Source organism: Schistocerca nitens, chromosome 4 (assembly GCF_023898315.1).
Source record: "Schistocerca nitens isolate TAMUIC-IGC-003100 chromosome 4, iqSchNite1.1, whole genome shotgun sequence".
NCBI lineage: Eukaryota > Metazoa > Arthropoda > Insecta > Orthoptera > Acrididae > Schistocerca > Schistocerca nitens.
Genome location: NC_064617.1, coordinates 956,371,629 through 956,397,758, shown reverse-complemented (window position 1 = coordinate 956,397,758; position 26,130 = coordinate 956,371,629). Strand labels below are relative to the sequence as shown.

The window sequence follows — 26,130 nt, the reverse complement described above, 5'->3', positions numbered from 1 at the left end:
AAAAATTTTTAGAGTACAGAAGCGTATAATAAGAGTAATGTGTAATGTAAATCCAATGTCGAGACCTATTCAAGTAACTGGGCATACTAACCGCAGCTCCTCAGTATATTTATTCCTTAATGAAGTTTGTTGTAGGTAATACATCTATTTTACTAACTAACTGCTTAGCACACAGCATCAATACTAGGAATAAGAACAATATACATAAAGATTTAAAATCACTTACTCTTGCCCAGAAAGGAGTCCAGTATTCAGCAACGCATATTTTCAATAAGTTACCAGCAACCATTAAGAGTTTAGTTTCAGACAAGGCACAATTTAAACATAATTTAAAACTATTTTTGGTGGCCAACTCCTTCCATTCCATCCATGAATTTCTCAACAAGTCCAGTAGACCATTTTAATGAAAATTTACTGTGCCTTAATTTTTGACAATACTCGGTTGTAACACCAAGTAACTACCTAATGCGTGAATGATGGATGTATGGAAAGCATATGTAAATAGCGGAAGTTTAATTTTAAATCTTGTACATAATTTGACTGTTCTTAACTGAGGATCATTGAAATGAATAATTTACTTTAACTTTTGACATTACTTGGTTGTGACAGCCAAGTAACTACCTACTGTGTGAATGATGGATGTATGGAAAGCAGATGTAAGTCTTAAGTCTGTAAATAGTGGAAGTTTAATTTTAAATTTTGTACATAATTTGACTGTTCTTAACTGAGGATCATTGAAATGAATAATTTACTTTAATTTTTGACAATACTTGGTTGTGACAGCCAAGTAACTACCTACTGTGTGAATGATGGATGTATGGAAAGCAGATGTAAGTCTTAAGTCTGTAAATAGTGGAAGTTTAATTTTAAATTTTGTACATAATTTGACTGTTCTTAACTGAGGATCATTGAAATGAATAATTTACTTTAATTTTTGACAATACTTGGTTGTGACAGCCAAGTAACTACCTACTGTGTGAATGATGGATGTATGGAAAGCAGATGTAAGTCTTAAGTCTGTAAATAGTGGAAGTTTAATTTTAAATTTTGTACATAATTTGACTGTTCTTAACTGAGGATCATTGAAATTAACAATTTCTAACATTCTGCGTGGTGTCTGTTGTTCTATATCGTGTCTCCCTACCACTTTCGCGCAACGACGCTCTGAGCGTGTTTTTTAGGGAATTGACTAGTTTGAACCTGGGACCTGTTGCTGGTAAGGAGACGCCAGACCACACATGACATGTAGAGTTCAGAAGAGTTCAGTGAGACTAGCGATGATATAACCAAATACTTAATGATTTCAACGTCAGCTCCACTGCACTCCCTGTAAAAGAATCTTAATACTAACTAAATTTACTGGAAGGGGTTCAAGGCTTTCCTATTTTTAGTTAGCTGGTAAAATTACGTCGAAAAAGCAGTTAAGTTTACCATTGGAAATTTTATTCTACTCACAAAACATTGTTTATAAATTGCACTATTGATAAAAGGAAATGTTTTAATACAGGATGGTAAAAACCAACTGCGTTCAACAAAAATGTGAACGAGTATTCCCTGAATGGGTTTCCAAGTTCTACAATGGATCGAAGGATGACCTATGCCATATCACATCTATAATCTAGGTTTAAATTAAGTTTCACAAGAGAGAAATCTATCAAAATGGTCTACAGTGACTCTCAATTATCTTTAATTACTTATCTAATTTGTCGTAAATTACAGTGACTGATGTGGCTTCTCAATAACTATATAACAGAAAAATCATCGCGTTTCAGATTTTTACTTCAAGTGGCAAATGTGAACACCATGAGCTTTAATTGACGATCGACACTAGTATTACGCAAAAAGGGGGTGTAACAGATGAGACTTCTGCAGTTCTGAGTGAAGCTTTATGCACTGTTATGCGGCATCACATGCGTTCATTACCTTGTCGGTGTTCGTCAGGGGGCGGCGGGCAGCACAGCTCCGCTCACCTCGCCGTCTCGGAAGCAACTCTCTCCTAACTTCTCCTAACTACAATTTACCGAAGTTGGTTTAAAAAAACTATCTGGCTGTGTTTTCATCTAACCAATCAGGGTCTCAATGTTAACCTTAAGCTCCGCCTACAAAAATTCTGTCTATCCAATGAGAAACGTTATACTTTTCATGGTGGAGCAATGTTTTTAACGTTTGCAACGTAACAGAGACGCGAAAAACTCTCACGCTAAAACTTGCGGCTGGTGTGGTCCTTTTTGTGTTATCGTAAGATCTATACTGTTCTTCTGGAGGGCTCTAGCTTTTAACATGGGCTGGGGTTGGTCCTGTCGGTTAGCTGGCGACGTAGGTGTCCGTTCCTTATCGTAGGCTTATCGTGGCTTAACACGGTTCTGCTCTCGGCTTATGTTCTCTTTTCTCCCCTCGGAACTGCGTCTGTCTCACGGTGGGAAGGTATGACATGCATTTAGGCATTCTTGTGTTAATCTGTGGTATTCCATTTGCTCACTCGTTACTCGTATTACTTTGGTTAATTTAATGTCACGATTTATTCGGAGCTATGTGACATACTACTGGATTTGCTTATCATGTCAGGGTTTTCATGGAAGGTGTTGGATTTGCCTGACACCTTACAAATTTACTTTAATTTTTGACAATACTTGGTTGTAATAGCCAAGTAATTAGCTACTGTGTGAATGATGGATTTAATGAAAGCAGATGTAAGTATTAAACCTGTAAAAATTAGAAGTTTAATTTTAATTCAAATGGCTCTGAGCACTATGGGACTTAACTGCTGAGGTCATCAGTCCCCTAGAACTTAGAACTACTTAAACCTAACTAACCTAAGGACATCACACACATCCATGCCCGAGGCAGGATTCGAACCTACGACCATAGCAGTCGCGCGGTTCCGGACTGTAGCGCCTAGAACCGCTCGGCCACTCCGGCCGGCAATTTTAATTCATGTACATAATTTTACTGTTTATTGACTGAGGAATATTAAAATTAATGGAACTCAAGTTTCTCTAATTACATTTTTGTAATGTGTTTATCTGACATTTTCCACGCCTAGGAGGATCCCTTTCTTTTTTGGGTCTATGGAATGAATAATTAATCTAATCTAATCTAAAACTGACTGTAGCCCGCCACACAGGCCGTCAACTAAAAGTGACTGTTTGGAGCGCCGTTTCCATTCATAAAGGACCCCTTTGGTTGTCACCCGCAGCATCCTTACAGCACAGCGGTACGTCAGCCATATTTCATGGCCCGTTTTATTATCCTTCAAGACAAGCTATCCTAGACTTAGATTTCAGCAAGAAAATGCACGCCCGCCTACGACGACAGTTTGTACTGCTTGTCTTCGTGTTTGCCAAACCCTACCTTGTCCAGCGAAGTAGCCGGTTCTCTACCCAATTGAAAACATCTTGAGCATTATGGGGTGGGCCCTTCAACCAGCTCGGGATTTTGACCATCTAACGCTCCAACTGGACAGAATTTGGTACAATATCCCTTAGGAGAACAACAAATCGATCAATGCGAAGCCGATAAACGGCTTGGTTAAGTGTCATACGTGGACCAATATGTCACTGACTTGCTCATTTTGTGAAACCCTTTCTCTTGAATAAATCATCCAATTTTTCTGATATTATAATCATTTAGAATGAGATTTTCACTCTGCAGCGGAGTGATTCACTATAATCATTTGTTTGTCTGTATATGTACATCATAGGCAACGGCCTTGCCGCAGTGGATACACCGGTTCCGTTAGATCACCGAAGTTAGGTGTTGTCGGGCGTGGTCAGCACTTGGATGGGTAACCATCCAGGCCGCCATTCGCTGTTGCCATTTTTCGGGGTACACTCAGCTTCGTGATGCCAATTGAGGAGCTACTCGACCGAATAGTAGCGGCTTCGGTCAAGAATACCATCATAACGACCGAAAGAGCGGTGTGCTGACCTCACGCCCCTCCTATCCGCATCCTACTCTGAGGATGACGCGGCGGTCGGATGGTCCCGGTAGGCCATTCGTGGCTTGAAGACGGAGTGAGTATATGTACGTCATATCTACCGATTTCCGTGCCATTCGGATAGCTCCTTCGTGGTGCTGGATGTCATACAGAGTGAGGTCAACGTGACTGTAGCGCCAAATGGGGCTGGCTCCGCAACACGAGGCAATGGAAGAAATGGGAATGTGTCAATCAACGAGTAGTTAGGGTGCACTATGGTGATGTCTTTCATTACGTTAGGGCCCGGAGACAACATCTGGAAGACCTAGACGATGAAGAATCATCGGAAAACTGTAACAAGGACTAAATGTGACGAGTATAACCAAGTAGTTTGGTGTTGCATACAGCAATCGTGGCACACATAAGTGTCACAGGTAGCACACATATGCACAGGAAGTAGATATTTGAGTTTTTAGTCTAAACACTTTATTACACAGGCATATTAACTGCAGAGACTGTATACCTCTCTTAAATTCGTGTTTATCAATAGAAACACAAAAATGGCTCTGAGCAGTATGAGACTTAACATCCGAGGTCATCAGTCACCTCGAACTTTGAACTACTTAGACCTAACTAACCTAAGGACATCACACAAATCCAAGACCGAGGCAGGATTCGAACCTGCGACCGCAGCGGTCGTGCGGTTCCAGACTGAAGCGCCTAGAACCGCTCGGCCACTGCGGCCGGCTCAATTGAAACGCATTTCCTTTTTCATATTTCATGGATCTTATCCATCATAGGAGCTGCAATGTCGAGCTATTTCAAGCACCATAAGGAGAAAGCTATAGGCTATAGACTTTACTTGTTTATAGTAGCAAAGTACACTTTCCGTGGGTAATACGAGTAATTAACCAATGGAAACAGCAGAAACCTGTACACCGGTTGCGGAACTGCGGGCTTTCACACTAAAAGGCGATTTTCTAGCAAACAGCTTGCATGTATGTAGTGGCATAGAGGCGTCATGTTGTCGCAATGTTTCGACGAGCTGCGTACTCGTTATCTTGAGGTGAAGTGTCGGGTTCGCTTCCAGTTCGTTCCTTTACAGCTGCTGGACCGCACACCCTTTGCTGATGGTCCAGTGGGTAATTGACGGAAAGTCATCGAGTAAAACAGAAGTGATTTCTGGCGTTCCTCAAGGTAGTGTTATAGGCCCTTCGCTGTTCCTTATCTATATAAACGATTTTGGAGACAATCTGAGCAGCCGTCTTCGGTTTTTGCAGATGACGCTGTCGTTTATCGACTAATAAAGTCGACAGAAGATTAAAACAAACTGCAAAAAGATTTAGAAAAGATATCCGAATGGTGCGAAAATTGGCAGTTGACCCTAAATAACGAAAAGTGTGAGGTCATCCACATGAGTGCTAAAAGGAATTCGTTAAATTTAGGTTACACGATAAATCAGTCTAATGTAAAAGCCGTAAATTCAACTAAATACCCAGGCATTACAATTGCGAACAACTTAAATTGGAAGGAACACGTAGAAAATGTTGTGGGGAAGACTAACCAAAGGCTGCGTTTTATTGGAAGGACACTTAGAAAATGTAATAGACCTACTGAGGAGACTGCCTACACTACGCTTGTCCGTCCTCTTTTAGAATATTGCTGCGCGATGTGGGATCCATACCAGATAGGACTTAAGGAGTAAATCGAAAAATTTCAAAGAAGGGCAGCACGTTTTGTATTATCGCGAAATATACGAGAGAGTGTCACAGAAATGATACAGGATTTGAGCTGCACATCATTAAAAGAAAGGCGTTTTTCGTTGCGACGGAATCTTTTCACGAAATTCCAATCACCAACTTTCTCCTGGAATGCGAAGATATTTTGTTAACACCGCCCTGCATAGGGAGGAACGACCACCAAGGTAAAATAAGGGAAATCAGAGGTCGTACGGAAAATATAGGTATTCGTTCTTTCAGTGCGCTATACGAGATTGGAAAAATAGAGAATTGTGAAGGTGGTTCGATGAACCCTCTGCCAAGCACTTAAATGTGATTTGCAGAGTATCCATGTAGATGCAGATGTAATTGTAGACCTACGCGAAGGGGTGGGCGGGGTGCGGGGGAGGGGGGGTGTTCGGGCGTCGAGTCCTCAGAGCACTCCTGACGTTCTTTTGCTAACGCCCCATCGCATGCAGAGCTCAGGTGGAAACATCTGTCCCAGTTGGCAAGATCGTGACGTACTCTTATCTCCATTGCCTCACTGACAACCGAATTCCAGAATCCGTTGGCGTGACATAACAACTTTTCCTATTCAAAAACAAACAAGTTACCTTCCTTAATATTGTACTCAGTCTCGGAAACTTCGCCTGAAGATGGCTAGTAGGAAACTCATCGAAACGTTGCGATATCACGACCCTACGACTCGGCTGATAACCCGAGAAGATTTCATCAGTGAGTCTACTGTGTTCATCAATATGGTCTGTTGTTACTGTTGATTGACATCACCAAGACTAAGCTTTGCAAAAATGTGTGTGTGTGTGTGTGTGTGTGCGCGCGCGCGCGCTCGCGCGCGCTAGTGAGAAGGAGAGGGAGAGAGGACTGAGAGAGAAAGGGGTAAACGAGAGAGAGAGAAGTTTAAAAAAAAAACATTTATACGTAGATTCAGTTGCCAGACAGACGTAAAAGCGTCTGCGCATTTGATGGCACGTTGTTTCGAAATCTCGCTTGCGTTAAACGTGTCAGCGAAACTGAAGCTTGTGTCAATAACCGCAACTTCTTTTCGCTTGCAGTTTCAAAACTTCTCTATGCCGCAGCATATGTGCAAATTTTTTTCTAGAAAATTGCCTTTTACTGTGGTAGTTTGCAATTCTGTAGTCTGTGTGTAGTTTGCTGCTATCATCCTTGGGTAATCATTGCCCACGGACAGTGTTCTTTGCTACTGTAAACAAGTGAAGTTGGCAGTACTCTCCGCGATCTAAAACTCTCTCCTTTGCTGTTAGCTCGACACTGCAGTTTGTATGATAGATACGATTCACGAAATATGAAAAAATGTGTTTCAGTCGATAGACACGGAATTACGAGAGCTGTACTACATTTGTATTTAATACGTCGGTGCAATGAAATGCTTACACTAAAAAATTACAGCTTTTGTATTAATTAATATACTGAGTAGTTTCGTTAGCCATGTGCGAGAGTTCTCAGAATTGTGGAAATTATGTAACAGTACCATGAGATAGAGGTAATTTATGCGCTTCCTGTGATACTTTATGTGGGCCACGAATGCAATTGGGTGCAAAGTCGTGCGTCTTACAGAGCGTGACTACATTAAACTTGTGTCTACCTCATATTGCAACATTAAAATACTTAAATCAAGAACAGGACACCTTCAGTAGGTTTCTTTTCATAATTTTTGACAAATGAGACAAAACTACTCTATGGAACAAGTTTATTGATTTTTTTCGACTGAATTTGTTACGCTCATAAGATATGTATAGAAATTATAGATTCGAACAGTGAGCATTTATCTGACCACAGCAGCTTTTGTATTAATTAATACACTGAGTAGTTTCGTTAGCCATGTGCGAGAGTTCTCAGAATTGTGGAAATTATGTAACAGTACCATGAGATAGAGGTAATTTTTAAAACTTAATATTGAACATAGTAATTTACTGTCATTGCCCTGGTGTAACGCGTCACAGATTTAAAGCACTGCACGCACCATCATCAATGCGAACTGGTCTGTAACATTTATTATAAGCTCTTTGACTGGATGTATGATCAAAATCGCAATGTGGAAAGTTACCACATCACACCGGGAAAGTAAGAGCCGTATCGATGACGAAGGTGAAAATTGTTACATGACGGAAACAATATTCACACTGGACTAAAACATAAAAAATAAAAACATGCACGCTAGCACAGTTATCAAACACCTTGTGAGCTGTTACTGGTTCCACTTTCCTATTTTGTGAGCGTGCTTGGGCAGTCAGTGTTCATCTGTTTCTATGCTTTTTTGTAAGGGAAACAGGAGCCGATCAGTGCTTTAAACCACCGACGTATTGGCACTACGGTAATGAAAGTAAGTTACTAAGTTTTAATTTGTGTTTTAATGATTCTTTTTATGTGATGCTGTTGTTGTTTTTGTCCGAAGACTGGTTTTATGCAGCTGTCCACGCTAATAAATCCTTTTCAAGCCTCTTCGTCTCTGAATAACCGCTGCAACCTACACCTCTTTGAATCTGCTTGCTGTGTTTGAGATTAGGTCTTACATGAAAAATTTTACTTGTTAAATTTTCTTGTTAAATTTCCAGTTTGACTATTCTTTGATGTCTCAGTATAAGTCCTGTCAACCGATCTACATTTTTTACTCAAGCTCTCCCATAAATTTCGTTTTTGCCCACTTACATTCACTACATCCTCATTACTTATTCGATTCACCCGTCTTCTTTTCAACATTCTAACGTAGCACCACATTAAAAAGCTTCCATTTTTTTCTTATTTGAACCGCTTATCGTCATTGTTTCACCTCCATACAATGCTAGACTCCAGACAAATACCTTTAGAAAGCCCATTAACGCCAGTAGTGTCCTAAGGATACGTACGTTGTATATCCCACATTGATTTTTGCTGTTATTTCACGCAGAGTTGCCTGTCTGTTAGCACTGACCATTCTATGCAAACGCCGCTGTTCTCCGTCGTTAAGTGAACGCCGTCGGCCACTGCGTTTTCCGTGGCGAGTCTTGAACTCTGAATCTCGGAATACTGAATTCCTTAAGGATTTCCGAAATGGAATGTCCCGTGCAACAACCATCCCATGTTCAAAATCTGTTAATTCCCGTCGCGTGGTCATAATCGCGTCGGAAATCTCTTCGCACGAATCACCGAGCACAAATGACAGCTCCGACAGTGCATTGCCCTTTCATACCTTGTGTACGCGATACTACAGCCATCTGTATAGGTGCATATCTCTATTCCAAGGCATTCGTCACCTCAGTGTAATTCGTTTCATTTTTTTCCAACCATGACTTACTAGCCTGATAGTTCAGGGTGTTTATAAATGAATATCGGGGTTTTAACGTTTTATAGCATTTATTACATTAAACTTATAGTTATAAATGATATGTCAAATGAAAGAGCAACTCAAACAGTTGTGTTTGGCAACAGTGCGCATGCGCAGCGCGCAATGTTTACGCCGCAATCCGCTAGACATCGGTAGTAGCGAAGATGGCGACTACTGAACAGAAAGCGTTTTGTGTTTTGCAGTTTGCAAAGACCGAATCAGTAGTTTCTGTGCAACGTGCGTTCCAGCTGAAGTTCGGTTGTGATCCTGCAAGTGATAATAACATTCATAGATGGTATCATCAATTCGAAGATACTGGCTGCCTTTGTAAAGGGAAGAGCACAGGACGACCAAGAGTTAGTGAAAAGATTGTTGAGCGAGTGAGAGAGTCGTTCACTCGTAGCCCAAAGAAATGTCCGGAAGGCTAGTTGTGAATTACAAGTTCCCGTATCGACTGTTTGGAAAGTTTTAAGAAAACACATACAACTATGTCCTTACCGTTTACAGTTAATACAGCCTCTAAAGCCAGCAAACCACGGATTACATTCCAACTTCGCAAACGAAATGTTGTTACATGACGATGAAGATTTTCTGGGTCATGTTGTCTTCGGTGATGAATCGACCTTTCACCTTAGTGGACATGTTAACACTCACAAAGTGCACATCTGGGGCTCAGAAAATCCTCACGAGGTGGTACAAGTGCAACGAGATTCCCCAAAAGTGACTGTTTTTTGTGCCGTATCCCGGCGGAAAGTTTATGGGCCTTTCTTTTTTTGGTGAACATACTGTACCTGGCACTTCTTACCTTGATACACTAGAGCAATAGCTCTTTTCTCAGTTGGAAGAAGATGAGCCAGAGAACTTTATATTCCAGCAATGTGGTGCACCACCTCACTGGCATAGCGAAGTATGCAATTGGTTGAACTTCACTGTACCCAAACCCTGGATAGGCCACAAGGGGCCAAATGACAGGGCTTGCTTTGCATGGTCTACACATGCACCCGACCTAACGCCATGCGATTTTTTCCTTTGGGGCTTCATCAAGGATCGTGTGTACGTGCCTCCGCTACCAGTAGACGTCCCTCAATTAAGAAACTTATCAACGTTTGGAAAGAACTCAGCTGTAGACTTGTGCGCTGTGTGACAAATGGTGCTCACATTGAACATTCATAAGGTTCTTGGTAAAACTGTTTCAGATGCTCTTTAATTTGACATATAATTTATAACTGTAACTTTAATGCAATAAATATTATATAGCGTGAAAACCCCGATGTTCATTTATAAACACTCTGTATTCTTATATCCTCTAAGTTCCGCAAGCCGGCCGCTGTGGCCGAGCGGTTCTAGGCGCTTCAGTCCGGAACCGCGCTGCTGCCATGATATCCGAATTCTGCCTCGGGCATGGATGTGTGTGACGTCCTTAGGTTAGTTAGGTTTTGGTAGTTCTGAGTCTAGGGGACTGATGACCTCAGATGTTAAGTCCCATAGTGCTTAGAGCCATTTGAACCAACTTGAATTTCCCCAAGAATGTAGACGTTCGCGTCTGACAAGCGGAATTAGTCAGAAAATAAAAACGACGTAATCTATGGCGGTTCTCTCTGTACATTAATTACAACTGTCGCTGAGCCCTCTGCAAGAGTCTAGTGTACATCAAATAAGGAAAAAGCTCTGTCAATAATTTTCTCCTCCCGGAGTGAAGAACTTCCAGGAACTGTCGACACTCTACGAAAACAGGCAAACACAAAACTTCAAGTGGGGAGCCTCCGTCCAATGTCAGCGGCAGATCGGGGAAAACCCTGATCGAGTGTAAACAGCGACTTCGTACCGCCGGTGCGACGCTTGCCCTAAGACCTCGTGACGTCGGAGCGCTCTTTGCACACTTTCCGTGGCTTGAGTACTCGCGGCCACGTATGACGTCAGCTGGGCACCGAATCGTAGGTCGCAACTTGTCTTCCGTTCATAACGACGCTCTGCTCGTTTGATCTAACATCGTCACAAATATTCTCCTTTTAAGCAAAGCAGTGCAGGAGTGAACGACATGCTGTTGACCGAAATATCAACGTGATCAGAAACTTTAGCCACCTGAAGGTGGGCATGATAGCCCGAAACCATTTATGGCATTGAACTTAAGCACTTTAAAAGTTTTTGTGGCTGACTACGTTATTGATCAACAATTATTATCAATCACAGAGTCAGCTGGCCGCGGTAGCCGAGCGGTTCTAGGCGCTTCAGTCCGGATCCGCCCTGCTGCTACGGTCGCAGGTTCGAATCCTGCCTCGGGTATGAATGTGTGTGATGTCCTTAGGTTAGTTAGGTTTAAGTAGTTCTAAGTCTATGGGACTGATGACCTCAGATGTTAAGTCCCATAGTGCTTAGAGCCATTTGAACCAATCACGGAGTCCATGAGATCCAGCATGGATAAAGTAATATTAAAAAATATAAAATCAGGAATAAAATGAATACTGGTTGACTGGATAACCAGGTAGTACAGCGTAAGGCATAGCTCTCTAGCTTGTGACATAGATGGGTGATCCAAACCCGAATCAATCCGTGCGGTTGATTCATGACCGTGGGCTGGAGCAGCGTCTAACCTGAATGTGGTTTTTAGGCGGTTTCCAAGGCTAGTTTAAGCGAACGCTGGACCCGTTTCTAACATCCGCCTCAGAGATTACGATACACAAACAATAAAAATTCGACAACACACAAAACAAAGTTTACCCGATTTATAAACACGTGGCGCAGAGACTTGCCTCTCTTTGGTTACCTTAACGACTGAGCGTCAGGAAGAGCAGCCTGCAATAAAGTTAAATAATAAAGTGAAATTTTTCCAAATCCTGAAATAGTAGACCCTATACTAGACGAGATAAAATTTATGGAAAAGGAAGTTCAAAATGATTCAAATGGCTCTGAGCACTATGGGACTTAACATCTGAGGTCATCAGTCCCCCAGAACTTAGAACTACTTAAACCTAACTAACCTAAGGACATCACACACATCCATACCCGATGCAGGATTCGAACCTGCGACCGTAGCGGTCGCGCGGTTCCAGACTGAAGCGCCTAGAACCGTTCGGCCATAGCGGCCGGCGGAAAAGGAGGAAAGACTGGATACTGACAATAATGGTGATAAAGCATTTTGCTTAATTTACCCCACTCATGGTCTCAGATATCTCAAAAGGAGTGAATATTGCTCTTCGAAGCAATACACTTTACTAAAAGGACGCTATAAAACCAGCAGACAAATCATCATCACAACTTCCTTGCAAGTATTTGGACACCTCACTGTTACAGTCCCGTCGAGTTCTCCTGAGCTCTTTTCGTTGGTCGACCTAGCGGTCTTACACCTTTTGAGTTATAATGTAGCAGGGATTTTGCGATCCTCTTTGAACTGATCCGTTGTGAAGTTTCTCCAGTTGTTTTGGTAGTTCTGACGATAATGTGTTCAGAAATGGCTCTGAGCACTATGGAACATCTGAGGTCATCAGTCCCCTAGACTTAGAACTACTTAAACTTAACTAACCTAAGGACATCAAACACATCCAGGCCCGAGGCAGGAGAACCTGCGACCGTAGCAACAGCGCGGTTCCGGACTGAAGCGCCTAGAACCGCTCGGCTACAGTGGCCGGCCGATAATGTGTGGTGAGTCCCATTTTGAGTACCTCCAACGCATCTTCATTCCTTTTGTGACGCTGTTCGGTGTATCCAGCTGTTCGTCTGAAGGATTTCATTTCATAGGCTGTTAGTCTTTTCGCATCTTATGCCTTTCTACGCTTCATTGCCATAGCACAGTACAGGTCTTGCTTTGGTCTTATAAAGGCGTATTCTGCTGCGCTTCTGGGCTAGGGGAGGGGTCATATTTTTTGTATGCCAGGTAGTTTTTTCAGCTGGGTCTGTTTCTCCCACAAAGGATATTTTTATAGGCTAAAAATGTGAATGTGTTCACGCTTTCTAGAATTTTATTTTTCAAAAAGATCTTACGTTCTACTGGGTATTTTCTAAAGAAATCCACAGTTTTTGTTTTTCCAGTGCTGACGTCCATGCTGTGTTTCAAGGACATAATTTCTAAATTGTGTACAGAACCTTTCAGGTCATCCTCTGGAGATGCTACAAGAATAAAATCACCTGCAAAAGTAAAACAATTATTTTCGCGTTTCTGTTGATTTGGATGAAGTCGTGTGGATTTGTCTCCACACTTGGATGATTTTGACAGATCTTCTCAGCTTTATCGTTATTTCAGTAGACAACTGCGCACAATGTTGATCACAGTAAACAATGCAATCCATCGCGTCCTGCGATGGCTATGGGACCAGAACTGCAGTCAGCTGCTGCCAAAATACGAGGGTTGGAACATATATAGTGGCAATAGTTACATGTTTGCACCCGTTACTGTCCTTCAAAGTAGTGACCAGCGTCGTGTAGAATCCGTTGCCAGCGATGTGGAAGCCGTAGTATACCGTTAGCAGAGCCTGCTCTGTTGATGGTGCGAATGGAGCGGTCTACTGTCTATCGAATCTCTGGAATAGTTCTGAAGCGAATGCCACGAAGTGGTATCTTCATCTTCGGAATCAAATCAAAGTCACAAGGATTTAAATCCGGGGAGTATGGTGGATGGTAGAGTACTTCCCAGTCCCATCGGCCGAACAGAGCAGCCACAGCTTGCTCTGTATGCGCCCGCGCATTGTCGTGCAAAGTGATGGGTGGGTTGCTCAGAAAGTGTCGCCCCTTCTTTCGCAAAGCTGCTCGCACGTGATGCTCCAAAAACGAACAGTAATACGACTTAAGTCGTTGTGACTTTGATTTGATTCCGGCTATGATAATCTATTCTTCGTCAAAGTCACCTATCAGTGGATTTCCCCATTTTGAGCCTGCATCTTCCCTACAATGATTTCGTTTTTTTTTCCTTTATTGTTATTTCAATTCCCCACGAACGGAAAAGTTGGCAGCGGATAAAACCGCTCCTCAGCCGAAGGTGAGACATATTTATAAACTGTTTCAAAATGTACAAGAAACAGATCATTATAAATGATATTTCTTTTAAAAAAATCACATTAAGGGGCATCGACAATATTCATGATTTTTAAAACTTTTCTCATAGTGTAAAGCCATTTGGCACTGTTGGGAGACCCTGAAGGGCAGGTACAGACGCGTAATTGGAAAATTTTCCGTCTTTCACACACAGTGTGAAGTCTGAAAGTTGTCTGTTTAAGTGTATCCGGTAAGTGCACGCATCTGTAATGTATTTGTGTAGTGTGGTGCTTTGTTTGTATTGGATAATGGTGAGAGAAGGGAGCAGGTGAAACCTGGTGTCAGTACAACCTACTGCTCTCGCTCAGCATCAAGGTGTCTGGCGAGCTTAACGTCCACATCCAATGGATGGGTCACCATCGACAGTGTCATATGCCCTCACTTCCTGAGTCACTGAGCTATGGTTTAGAAATTAATCCTGGACATGGGCATAAAAATCTGTGATCAGAGACTTTACGTCATCACCCCTCCTCCACTGTGCTGTAAACCAACAGCACGTGGCCTACCCAGGTGGTACCTATAAAAGTACTTCTTCACTGCTGGCGCTGCATAATTTCTGTGATCTGGGGGGAACCGGTGAATGCAACGATTCTATGGTGTGATGGTGATGCAGGTGGGGGATGAAAATGATCACGCTCTGACGGAAGTGGAATGACGAGTACGACCATGGGCCCTGTGGCACTGCAAGTAGCGACTAAAAGTCAAGGAGGTGGAGGAAGGGGGTAAAACGAAAAATGGTGTGAGGTGGAGCATTTTGAGTAGGGAAGGAAAGGAAGGTATACCTCGGAGCGGATTTCTTCGTTGGATAGTGGAAGCTGATTGAAATTCCGGCGAAAGAGGATGGATAAGGCACGAAGGTGCATGGAAGGTGGAATACAGATGTAGTGGCGCAACAGGGTACTTGGCTGGTGATTAGTGGGTGGGTTGTCGAGATTAATGCACTGGGTCCGAAGGTCTCTGTACGTCCATCTTTTTAGAAATGGTTCCGGGACTCGGCTGTCCGATGCAGGATGTCAAATTAAACACCTTTCAGCCGTATAGCTTCCAACTTATTTTATTTCGCAACCAGTTTCAACGTTTTACTACGTCATCTTCAGGCCCCTGACCGACGTGTAGGAAGATTGTACCTCGGTTGTGATCAAAACAGGGGCCAGGGGGCCAGGAATACTTATATTAGTAGATTTTTGCTGCAGTGATCACTTCAACCATGATCCGCCGACGGATTTGGCATCCTAGATCCTATTCGTTTCTGCTCCTCTTGAATGCTTGCCTCACCGCGTTACGTGCTATCACGGTATAAGTGTATATTTTTATTTTTATAATTATATATTTTATGGTTTTGGTTGGGGTGGCTTTAAATATTGTGGGCTAACATGAGACTTTTAATTAACTTATACCGCGATAACACTCGTACGGGCATCGGCTGCCCCGAAGTACGTACTATATAATATTTTTTTTAAACACAGCGCGCGACTCACCGCCTTCTAATAAATAGTTTACGTGAGCGCTGCAATTTAGAAAAGAAAATATGCGTATTCTTACGCAAACTGTAATTATTAATATGGGTCTCAGGGGCTACGGGTTACTTATGTACCAGATTACATAAAGATTAACTGAGATATTGCGGAATGTAATGATTTTCAATATTTATTATTCATTATTTGCAAGGCAAAACTGGAGAGAATCTCGTCTGCCGTTAGGCGGCCAAAATAAAACGTACTGAACTCATTCAGTGCTGTGAATTTTGGTAACTGAAATTAATTTTAACTTCGAAATTAATGAAAGATCAAAATTGAGAAGTCTCCCGCATTTACATTTAATAACATGAATCGTCAGCGTAATGGCTGACTAAATCCTGCTAGGGGAGATGAGCTCCCTGCACTACGAAGTCCTGTAAAAACTTTCTTAATTATAATTGATGGTTGCGTTCATGAGAGGTGACAGCTAAGTCCATAATACACACTTTCTAATAACAATTTCTATCTTTTTTTTAAAATACAGTTAAAACTTACGTTAATTATCAGACAGCACTACAATGGCGGCCTACCGCTAGACGAAACAAAACAGGAGAGATAGTTCAATCAAAGCATTGTCTCTGATCTTCATGACCTGTTTTACACAGAGATTATACCAAAAAAACTGTGTTTTGTTAATTACATCGATATTTGTGTTTTGATAATAATAACTTACGTTCTTTACTATTTGTCATACATCGCGCACACGTACACAGTCTTGAAATAATTTATAATTCACACGTCTCATAACAAAAACTTCCTTTCCCTTTCTCCAAATGTCCATTTATGTCACAAGTTAATGCTATCTGATGGCGTTTCGGGCACGTAACGCGGTGAGGCAAGTATTCAAGCGGAGCGGAAACGAATAGGACCGACGTGTAGGAAGATTCTACCTCGGTTGTGATCAAAACAGGGTCCAGAGGGCCAGCAATGAGTAGATTTTTGCTGTAGTGATCACTTCAACCATGATCCGCCGACGGATTTGGCATCCTGGATCCTATTCGTTTCTGCTCCTCCTGAATACTTGCCTTACCGCGTTACGTGCCCGCAACGCCATCATATAGCACTAACTTTGGCTCTGGACAGTAGTCATAATGCTTTGGCTCATCTGTGTTCGTGTATGCTCGGAATCAGAGCGCAGTGGTGTAGAGGTGCTGGGTGTGTGTTGCAGGAGCGGCCACCATGTCGGGCCACGTGCTGCAGGAGCAGAACAGTCGCACGGAGCTGATCATCGCTGCGGATGGCAAGGGGGCGCCACAGCCAGCCAGCCGCCTACCCCAGTACGCTGCAGCCGTCATAGGTGAGTAAGCAGTGTGGCCTGTCTCAAGCGCTAGCGGCAAACGTGCCACACCCGAAACACTGCATGTTTAAAAAAGATTCACACACAAACTGCATCTTCCAACGGGTTCCGCCACCACTCACAACTCTCCTTTTATTTATACACTCCTGGAAATTGAAATAAGAACACCGTGAATTCATTGTCCCAGGAAGGGGAAACTTTATTGACACATTCCTGGGGTCAGATACATCACATGATCACACTGACAGAACCACAGGCACATAGACACAGGCAACATAGCATACACAATGTCGGCACTAGTACAGTGTATATCCACCTTTCGCAGCAATGCAGGCTGCTATTCTCCCATGGAGACGATCGTAGAGATGCTGGATGTAGTCCTGTGGAACGGCTTGCCATGCCATTTCCACCTGGCGCCTCAGTTGGACCAGCGTTCGTGCTGGACGTGCAGACCGCGTGAGACGACGCTTCATCCAGTCCCAAACATGCTCAATGGGGGACAGATCCGGAGATCTTGCTGGCCAGGGTAGTTGACTTACACCTTCTAGAGCACGTTGGGTGGCACGGGATACATGCGGACGTGCATTGTCCTGTTGGAACAGCAAGTTCCCTTGCCGGTCTAGGAATGGTAGAACGATGGGTTCGATGACGGTTTGGATGTACCGTGCACTATTCAGTGTCCCCTCGACGATCACCAGTGGTGTACGGCCAGTGTAGGAGATCGCTCCCCACACCATGATGCCGGGTGTTGGCCCTGTGTGCCTCGGTCGTATGCAGTCCTGATTGTGGCGCTCACCTGCACGGCGCCAAACACGCATACGACCATCATTGGCACCAAGGCAGAAGAGACTCTCATCGCTGAAGACGACACGTCTCCATTCGTCCCTCCATTCACGCCTGTCGCGACACCACTGGATGCGGGCTGCACGATGTTGGGGTGTGAGCGGAAGACGGCATAACGGTGTGCGGGACCGTAGCCCAGCTTCATGGAGACGGTTGCGAATGGTCCTCGCCGATACCCCAGGAGCAACAGTGTCCCTAATTTGCTGGGAAGTGGCGGTGCGGTCCCCTACGGCACTGCGTAGGATCCTACGGTCTTGGCGTGCCTCCGTGCGTCGCTGCGGTCCGGTCCCAGGTCGACGGGCACGTGCACCTTCCGCCGACCACTGGCGACAACATCGATGTACTGTGGAGACCTCACGCCCCACGGTACGCAATTCGGCGGTACGTCCACCCGGCCTCCCGCATGCCCACTATACGCCCTCGCTCAAAGTCCGTCAACTGCACATACGGTTCACGTCCACGCTGTCGCGGCATGCCACCAGTATTAAAGACTGCGATGGAGTTCCGTATGCCACGGCAAACTGGCTGACACTGACGGCGGCGGTGCACAAATGCTGCACAGCTAGCGCCATTCGACGGCCAACACCGCGGTTCCTGGTGTGTCCGCTGTGCCGTGCGTGTGATCATTGCTTGTACAGCCCTCTCGCAGTGTCCGGAGCAAGTATGGTGGGTCTGACACACCGGTGTCAATGTGTTCTTTTTTCCATTTCCAGGAGTGTATCTTGTACGACACGTTTCGGGAAATGATTCCCACTTTCAAGTGCATTGTCCATGTGCTATGCCATTTATTCATGATGTTTTCCACATATGAAGCGCTGCATTGTTCTCTTATCTTTATTGTAGTGCACAAAAATAACAGTCGATCTTTACAAAGAGTTACTGATGAACTTTGGAAAGAACCTTGCGGTCTTCTTGTGGTCCACTTGCGCAGAAACTAAACACACATTAAAAATCACTCACAATTTTCTGTTTACAGCAAGCAACGTTTGCTAATTTCATTGTGTACTGTGCACAGAAAATTGTACGTGATGTTTGATACGAGTGACTTTCTGTACTGACGCAAATGAAACTCTTGCACACCCTTAAGGGCGGACGTTGATGAAAACACACACTGTTTCAAAAGTGCACCAAATCCACTGTTTTGGAGATATGGCAATGAAATTTTCTACCACGCTTTACATGAAAGTAACACATTTACATATAAAATCCTTTTATTATACATATTCAACTTTTTTTAATGAAATTTGAAGTTTTATTTTCAAAAAATAATGTATGTTCCTTTTTCTCAGAAAGTATTCAAGAGATTTCTACAAAAATTTCTCTGTTTCATCTCTTTATATGTTGTAAGCTCCTCTCATGAGGGTTTTGGAATAGGTCAAATAGGACAATTTTCATAATTTTTACTTATAATTCCACAAGTACAATTTTAGATTCATGCAAAATTCCAAGCACTTTGCCCCGTATCTCAACTTGCAATCATAATTTCAAAATTTTCTCTTGAGACAAAGTTTATTAGGTTCACAGAAATATCTGTACAAAATTTCATAATTCTAGCATTCATATAGTCTGAGGAAAAGGTACATAAATTTTAAAAAACAAACTTTTCAGGAAACGCGATTTAAAGTTCAACCTAACTTTTTTCCTTATGTCACTTGTTCAGAAGGCACCATATTTGTACTCTGGGTCGTCTTTCCCTTCAAGGCTTCTCTTCTGGTTTCTTGTTGTCTGTCTTCTTTCCTTTACCAGGTCTTCAGCTGACCTTTCAACTGCAGAGACGCGCTGTAAATCTATTTTTCTCAGGGTGTGTTGAGCAAAATTTCCTATTTTGAAGCCCATTCTTTGTAATACCTTCATCCTCCCGACGTTCCCATTATTAAATACAATAACTGAATCATAAGTTGCAATTATGACAACTTTAGCAGATGCAAATGTGTTTTTAGGGCATCGTTTCCATATGAATGAATTTAGAGACTCATTTGGATTTTGGGTTTTGTCATGAACACACTTTTTGAGAAATGCAGGATCAGGCAAAGATGATTTATAAAACCAAAGAGTATGTATCACAGTCTTCTAGATGTATCCCGCACACGTTTGGTTGAAAGTAATACACAGAATTGTTGTTTACTGAGCTGGCATTGAAGTGCTGCTTCAAAACGTGGGCGTAGCAGGGAGGCCGCGTCACACTTTTAATTAATTTTTAGGCACTTCTGATGCGATTTCAACATTGAAACTTCGGTAACTTATTGTCCATGAAGTGTGCTAACAAATAAAAAATAAATAAAAAATTTGCATATTTGGTCAATTTCATCAACGTCCCCCCTTAAGCATCGAAAATCTTAAGTTTCTATTCCAACGATTGTACTAAACGTTTAATCTATGTCACTCCTGTATCGGATCTCGTTGGGCAATCGGTTTCGCTGTGCCTGCCAGTCACGCCCATTTGCGTTTATTCAACCTGTTTACAAAATTATAAAATATGCTAGATCTGCTTACAAAAGGTTGCAGGAATGGGCGGATTTTGCAGTTCTGCCAGGGTATGGCTCTCGTCCGGAGCAATACTGTAAGACATGTCCAATCGAAAAGAGACCTTGGCTGTTGCGGCGCTGTATGTAATCCCAGCGAGTGAATGTGTTTGCCGACAGATGCCGTGATTGTATTCTCAGTTGCACAAGGGTAGTTAACGGCTTCGGCACCAGTTTCCTCGTTTCTGGAGAGTTGTTTCCGCAGTACGCTGCGTGATGGATTCCTCCAGATCAGCAAAAAGAGCGGTTATGGAGTTTCTTCGTGCAGAAGGGGAACGACCTCAAACATTTTACAACTCACTACAAGTTCAGAAACACTGTGCACTCTGCCTCGGCTCCCACGCACATCTTCCCTCTCCCACACATATCCTCTACTATCTGATCAAATTGGCCCCTCTCTTCAAATTCTTTGAGCATTTATCCAAATCCCATACACTCTGTAAACTTTAAGATCAGAACTCCATTGTCTTTCGCAATCCTTAATCCTAGGCTGCCATACCGCCAACACCAACATATATCCTTTACCCTCCACCTCCACACCCTTCTAATCCTGTCGGAAAGAAACTTCATGTGGCCCTCCGTTCTTCACCCAGCACTCTGCGATGACGTTCACCCGTCCTTCCAGCTATAAACTTACCCCCACATCCTCTCATCTCAACCTCTTGACCAACATAACCCCACACTCGTTACGGAGGGAGGTGGCGCAGTGTTTAGCACACTGGACTCGCATTCGGGAGGACGACGGTTCAATCCCGCGTCCGGCAATCACTCCAGGCAAATGCCGGGATGGTTCCTTTGAAAGGGCACGGTCGACTTCCTTCCCTGTCCTTCCCTAATCTGATGAGACCGATGACTTCGCCGTTTGGTCTCTTCCCCCAAACAACCCAACTAACCCCACACTCGTTCTGCTTGCTCCAGCTCTCGACTCTCGATCAGACACTTTCCAGCCCAGTATCGTGCCAATCATAAGTCAGACGCGGGTTCGAGACGCTGTCTGAAACACAATTTTACTTACACTTGACATTATTCAAGTTTGTTAGAGATCAGAGTAATGTAAAACACAGAAGTAAAAAGTTCAACAGCCAAAATTCTATCTTTGGTGACTAGATTCAAAAATGGCTCTGAGCACTATGGGACTTAACTTCTGAGGTCATCAGTCCCCTAGAAATTAGAACTACTTAAACCTATCTAACCTAAGGACATCACACACATCTATGCCCGAGGCAGGATTCGAACCTGTGACCATAGCGGTCGCGCGGTTCCAGACTGTAGCGCCTAGAACCGCTCGGCCACCCTGGTCGGCTGACTAGATTCGGTAAGTCGAAGTTGTCATTATCGGATCGTATGCAAGTATATCTCAATATACCTCCATTATATGTAAAATATATCGTATCAAGTCATGACACGTCATTCCAGGAACTTACAGAAAGCTGTACGTCTTCATTTCAATAATAATATTTTTTACATAAAATATGATGCTTATTGCATTGACTACACAAGCTCATGTTGAAACAAGAGAGGAAAGGAGCTCCTTTCATCTACTGTGTGAACAAGAGTTTGTGCAGTCAATGCAATAAGGATGATATTATATGTAAATCTTGTTTTATTATTGAAATGAAGACGTATAGCTGTCTGCAAGTTCCTGGAATGACGTGTCGTGACTTCATACAATATTGTGTACATATGATGGAGGTGTATTGAGATGTATTTGCTTATGATCTGATGATGGAGACTCAGATTTGCCAAGACCAGTCATCAAAAACCAAATTTTAATTAGCGATACTGACGAAGAGGCAGTATGCGTAGGTACAGTGTGCTTCCTTTGTTCACCATTACACCTCACACTGATTTTCCATGCAGCTAACCGCCGTATTCTCTTAGTCATATGGTTAACAGGACGTTAGGCCCGAATGTTTCTCCCTTCCTTGGCTCTGCACTCGGCGCATTAGGCAGTAACTTGTGCCTACGGATCGCTGTTTGCCCAGGCCTCGTTTAAGTTGACAGTGTTCGCCTGGCAGGACCTACACTACTGGCCATTAAAATTGCTACACCACGAAGATGAATTGCTAGAGACGCAAAATTTAACCGACAGGAAGAAGATGCTGTAATATGCAAATGATTAGCTTTTCAGAGCATTCACACAAGGTTGGCGCCTGTGGCGACACCTATAACGTGCTGACACGAGGAAAGTTTCCAACCGATTTCACATACACAAACTTTAGCTGACCGGCGTTGCCTGGTGAAACGTTGTTGTGATGCGTAACATCACGATTCCGACTTTGATAAAGGTCGGATTGTAGCCTATCGCGATTGCGGTTTATCGTATCGCGACATTGCTACTACCGTTGGTCGAGATGCAATGACTGTTAGCAGAATATGGAATCGGTGGGTTCAGGAGGGTAATACGGAACGCCGTGCTGGATCCCAACGGCCTCGTATCACTAGCAGTCGAGATGACAGGCATCTTATCCGTATGGCTGCAGCGGATCGTGCAGCCACGTCTCGATTCCTGAGTCGACAGATGAGGACGTTTGGAAGACAACAGCCATCTGCACGAACAGTTCGACGACGTTTGCAGCAGCATGGACTATCAGGTCGGAGGCCATGGCTGCGGTTACCCTTGACGCTGCATCACAGACAGGAGAGCCTGCGATTGTGTACTCAACGACGAACCTGGGTGCACGAATGGCAAAACGTCATTTTCTCCGATGAATCCAGCTTCTGTTTACAGCATCATGATGATCGCTGGTGACATCGCGGTGAACGCACATTGGAAGCGTGTATTCGTCATCGCCATACTGGCGTATCACCCGGCGTGATGGTATGGGGTGCCATTGGTTACACGTCTCGGTCACCTCTTGTTCGCACTGATGGCACTTTGAACAGTGGACGTTACATTTCAGATGTGTTACGACCCGTGGCTCTACCCTTCATTCGGTCCCTGAGAAACCCTACATTTCAGCAGGATAATGCACGACCGCAAGTATCAGGTCCTGTGCGGGGCTTTGTGGAAACAGAAAATGTTCGACTGCTGCCCTGGGCAGCAGATTCTCTAGATCTCTCACCAACTGAAAACGTCTGGTCAATGGTGGCCGAGCAACTGGCTCGTCAGAATACGCCAGTCACTACTCTTGATGAATTGTGGTATCGTGTTGAAGCTGCATGGGCAGCTGTACCTGTACACGCCATCCAAGCTCTGTTTGACTCAATGCCCAGGCGTATGAAGGCCGTTATTACGGCCGGAGGTGGTTGTTCTGGGTATTGATTTCTCAGGGTCTATGCACCCAAATTGCGTGAAAATGTAATGACATGTCAGTTCTGTTATAATATATTTGTCCAATGAATTTCTGCATTTCTGCATTTCTTCTTGGTGTAGCAATTTTAATGGCCAGTAGTGTAACTAACGTCCTGCGACGAGTCTCCGCCCCGAGCCGACATACCCTGGAGCCAGCTCACAGTCCCGCTCCTCTACTGTCGGCAGCGACCGCGGGCGCGCTGTCGGCGGGCACGTGCATGGGCTACACGTCGCCGGCGCTGCCGCTGCTGCAGCGCGAGACCAACCCGTTCCCCGTGTCGGAGTCTGCGGGCTCCTGGGTGAGCGCGCTGCTCAACGTGGGCGCCGCGCTGGGCGCTCTGCCCGCGGGCTGTCTGGCGGCCCGCGTGGGGCCTCGCAGCCTCATCGCCGCCCTCCTGCTGCCCTTCATCGCCTCCTGGATGCTCATCGCCCACAGCGACTCCGTGAGTAGCTCGCCGAAGCACCAGCTGCACGTCGTACCGATGATGATGATGATGATGATTTCGGGACTCTGAGTGACTCTCTGACGATTGCTTGGTCCTCACCTTCTGTCACCTCTCTAGGTCGACCGTTTCCTTCTTGACGCCGTGCTCGATCATGGTTTACCCATTCCTGCCTACACTGTCGAATGGTGGCATCGCCCCTCTGTCCACCTGCTTAGCTGGGTGGTAGCGAGCTTCCCTCCCACGCACTAGGCTCGGCTAAAATGGCTCTGAGCACTATGGGACTCAACTGCTGAGGTCATTAGTCCCCTAGAACTTAGAACTAGTTAAACCTAACTAACCTAAGGACATCACACACATCCATGCCCGAGGCAGGATTCGAACCTGCGACCGTAGCGGTCTCGCGGTTCCAGACTGCAGCGCCTATAACCGCACGGCCACTTCGGCCGGCACTAGGCCCGGGTTCGATTCCCGGCCAGGTTGGAAATTTTCCTCCACGGGTGTTGTGTTGTCCCCATCATCATTTCATCCTCATCACCGGCCGCAAGTCGTCCAATATGGCGCCGACTGAAATAAGACTTGCACTTGGTGGCCGAACTCGAATGGGACATCCCAGCCAACAATGCCATATGATCATTTCATTTCATCGCTCCTATTCCAAAGGTCGAGCGATTCGCGGACTACTCCAACCGGCCTCTTTGAGACCAGCTACACGTCATATGGTTCAAATGGCTCTGAGCATCATGGGACTTAACATCTGGGGTCATCAGTCCCCTAGACTTAGAACTACTTAAACCTAACCAACCTAAGGACATCACACACAGCTGGCCACAGAGGCCGAGTGGTTCTAGGCGCCTCAGTCTGGAACCGCGCGACCGCTACGGTCGCAGGTTCGAATCCTGCCTCGGGCATGGATGTGTGTGATGTCCTTAGCTTAGTTAGGTTTAAGTAGTTCTAAGTTCTAGGGGACTGATGACCTCAAATGTTAAGTCCCATAGTGCTCAGAGCCATTTGAACCATCACACACATCCATGCCTGAGGCAGGATTCGAACCTGCGATCGTAGCAACAGCGCGGTTCCGGACTCAAGCGACTAGAACCGCTCGGTCACAGCGGCCGGCTCGGCTTACACGTCATCACCCAAGTTCCGACAACTGCGAGTGTTGTTCACGCGTCTGTCTTCGAGGCTTAGTAACTGTCCAGCTGAGTACACGGAATGAAATTCGTGAAGACGTAAAACACTTTATCGACATGTCCCCTCTTTACTACCCTTGCCAGCTGCGAAACTGCGCTGCAGCGTCACACATTCATACATTGGCCGCCAAAGTTTACACTTTTGGCGTTTTCCGACGATATCTGTATGAATATCAATTTATGGCTAATTTATGTAACTCCTTCTCGATTTCAGGTCTTTTTTCTTTCCTTTTAGAGTCTCTAGCCATTAATTGGCGATGATTTACTTTCGTCGTAATTTTTTATATTTAAAGATATTATTACATTTGAATTTATTGAACATTGGTGGTCCGTTGATAGTGACCAGGTCAAACATCTCACGAAATAAGCGTCAAACGAAAAAACTACAAAGAACTAAACTCGTCTAGCTTGCAGGGGGAAACCAGATGGCGCTATCGTTGGCCCGCTAGATGGCGCTGCCATAGGTAAAACGGATATCAACTGCGTTTTTTTAAAATAGGAACCCACATTTTTTTACATATTCGTGTAGTAATTAAAGAAATATGAATGTATTAGTTGGACCACTTTTTTCGCTTTGTGATAGATGGCGCTGTAATAGTCACAAACGTAAAGTACGCGGAATCACGTAACAGTCCACCAGTGCGGACGGTATTTGCTTCGTGATACATTACCAGTGTTAAAATGAACCGTTTACAAATTGTGGAAAACGTCGATATCGTGTTGATGTATGGCTGTTGCGATCGAAATGCCCAATGGGCGTGTGCTGTATATGCTGCTCGGTATCCTGGACGACATCATCCAAGTGTCCGGACTGTTCGCCGGATAGTTACGTTATTTAAGGAACCAGGAAGTGTTCAGCCACATGCGAAACGTCAACCACGACCTGCATCAAATGATTATGAGCAAGTAGGTGTTTTAGCTGCTGTCGCGGCTAATCCGCACATCAGTAGCAGACAAATTGCGCGAGAATCTGGAATCTCAAAAACGTCGGTGTTGAGAATGCTACATCAACATCGAT

At 44.2% G+C, this 26,130-nt stretch overlaps 1 protein-coding gene across 1 annotated transcript in view; it reads left to right on the top strand.

Moving 5' to 3' along the window:
* The window catches only part of LOC126253633 (facilitated trehalose transporter Tret1-2 homolog), a 77,474-nt gene that overhangs the window by 16,264 nt on the left and 35,080 nt on the right, over positions 1-26,130 (top strand). Inside the window, exons 2-3 of the mRNA XM_049955118.1 lie at positions 16,688-16,816; positions 23,663-23,919. Of these exons, the coding sequence (XP_049811075.1) occupies positions 16,699-16,816; positions 23,663-23,919 (375 nt within the window). The 5' untranslated portion in view covers positions 16,688-16,698. The remainder of the gene's footprint in view (positions 1-16,687; positions 16,817-23,662; positions 23,920-26,130) is intronic.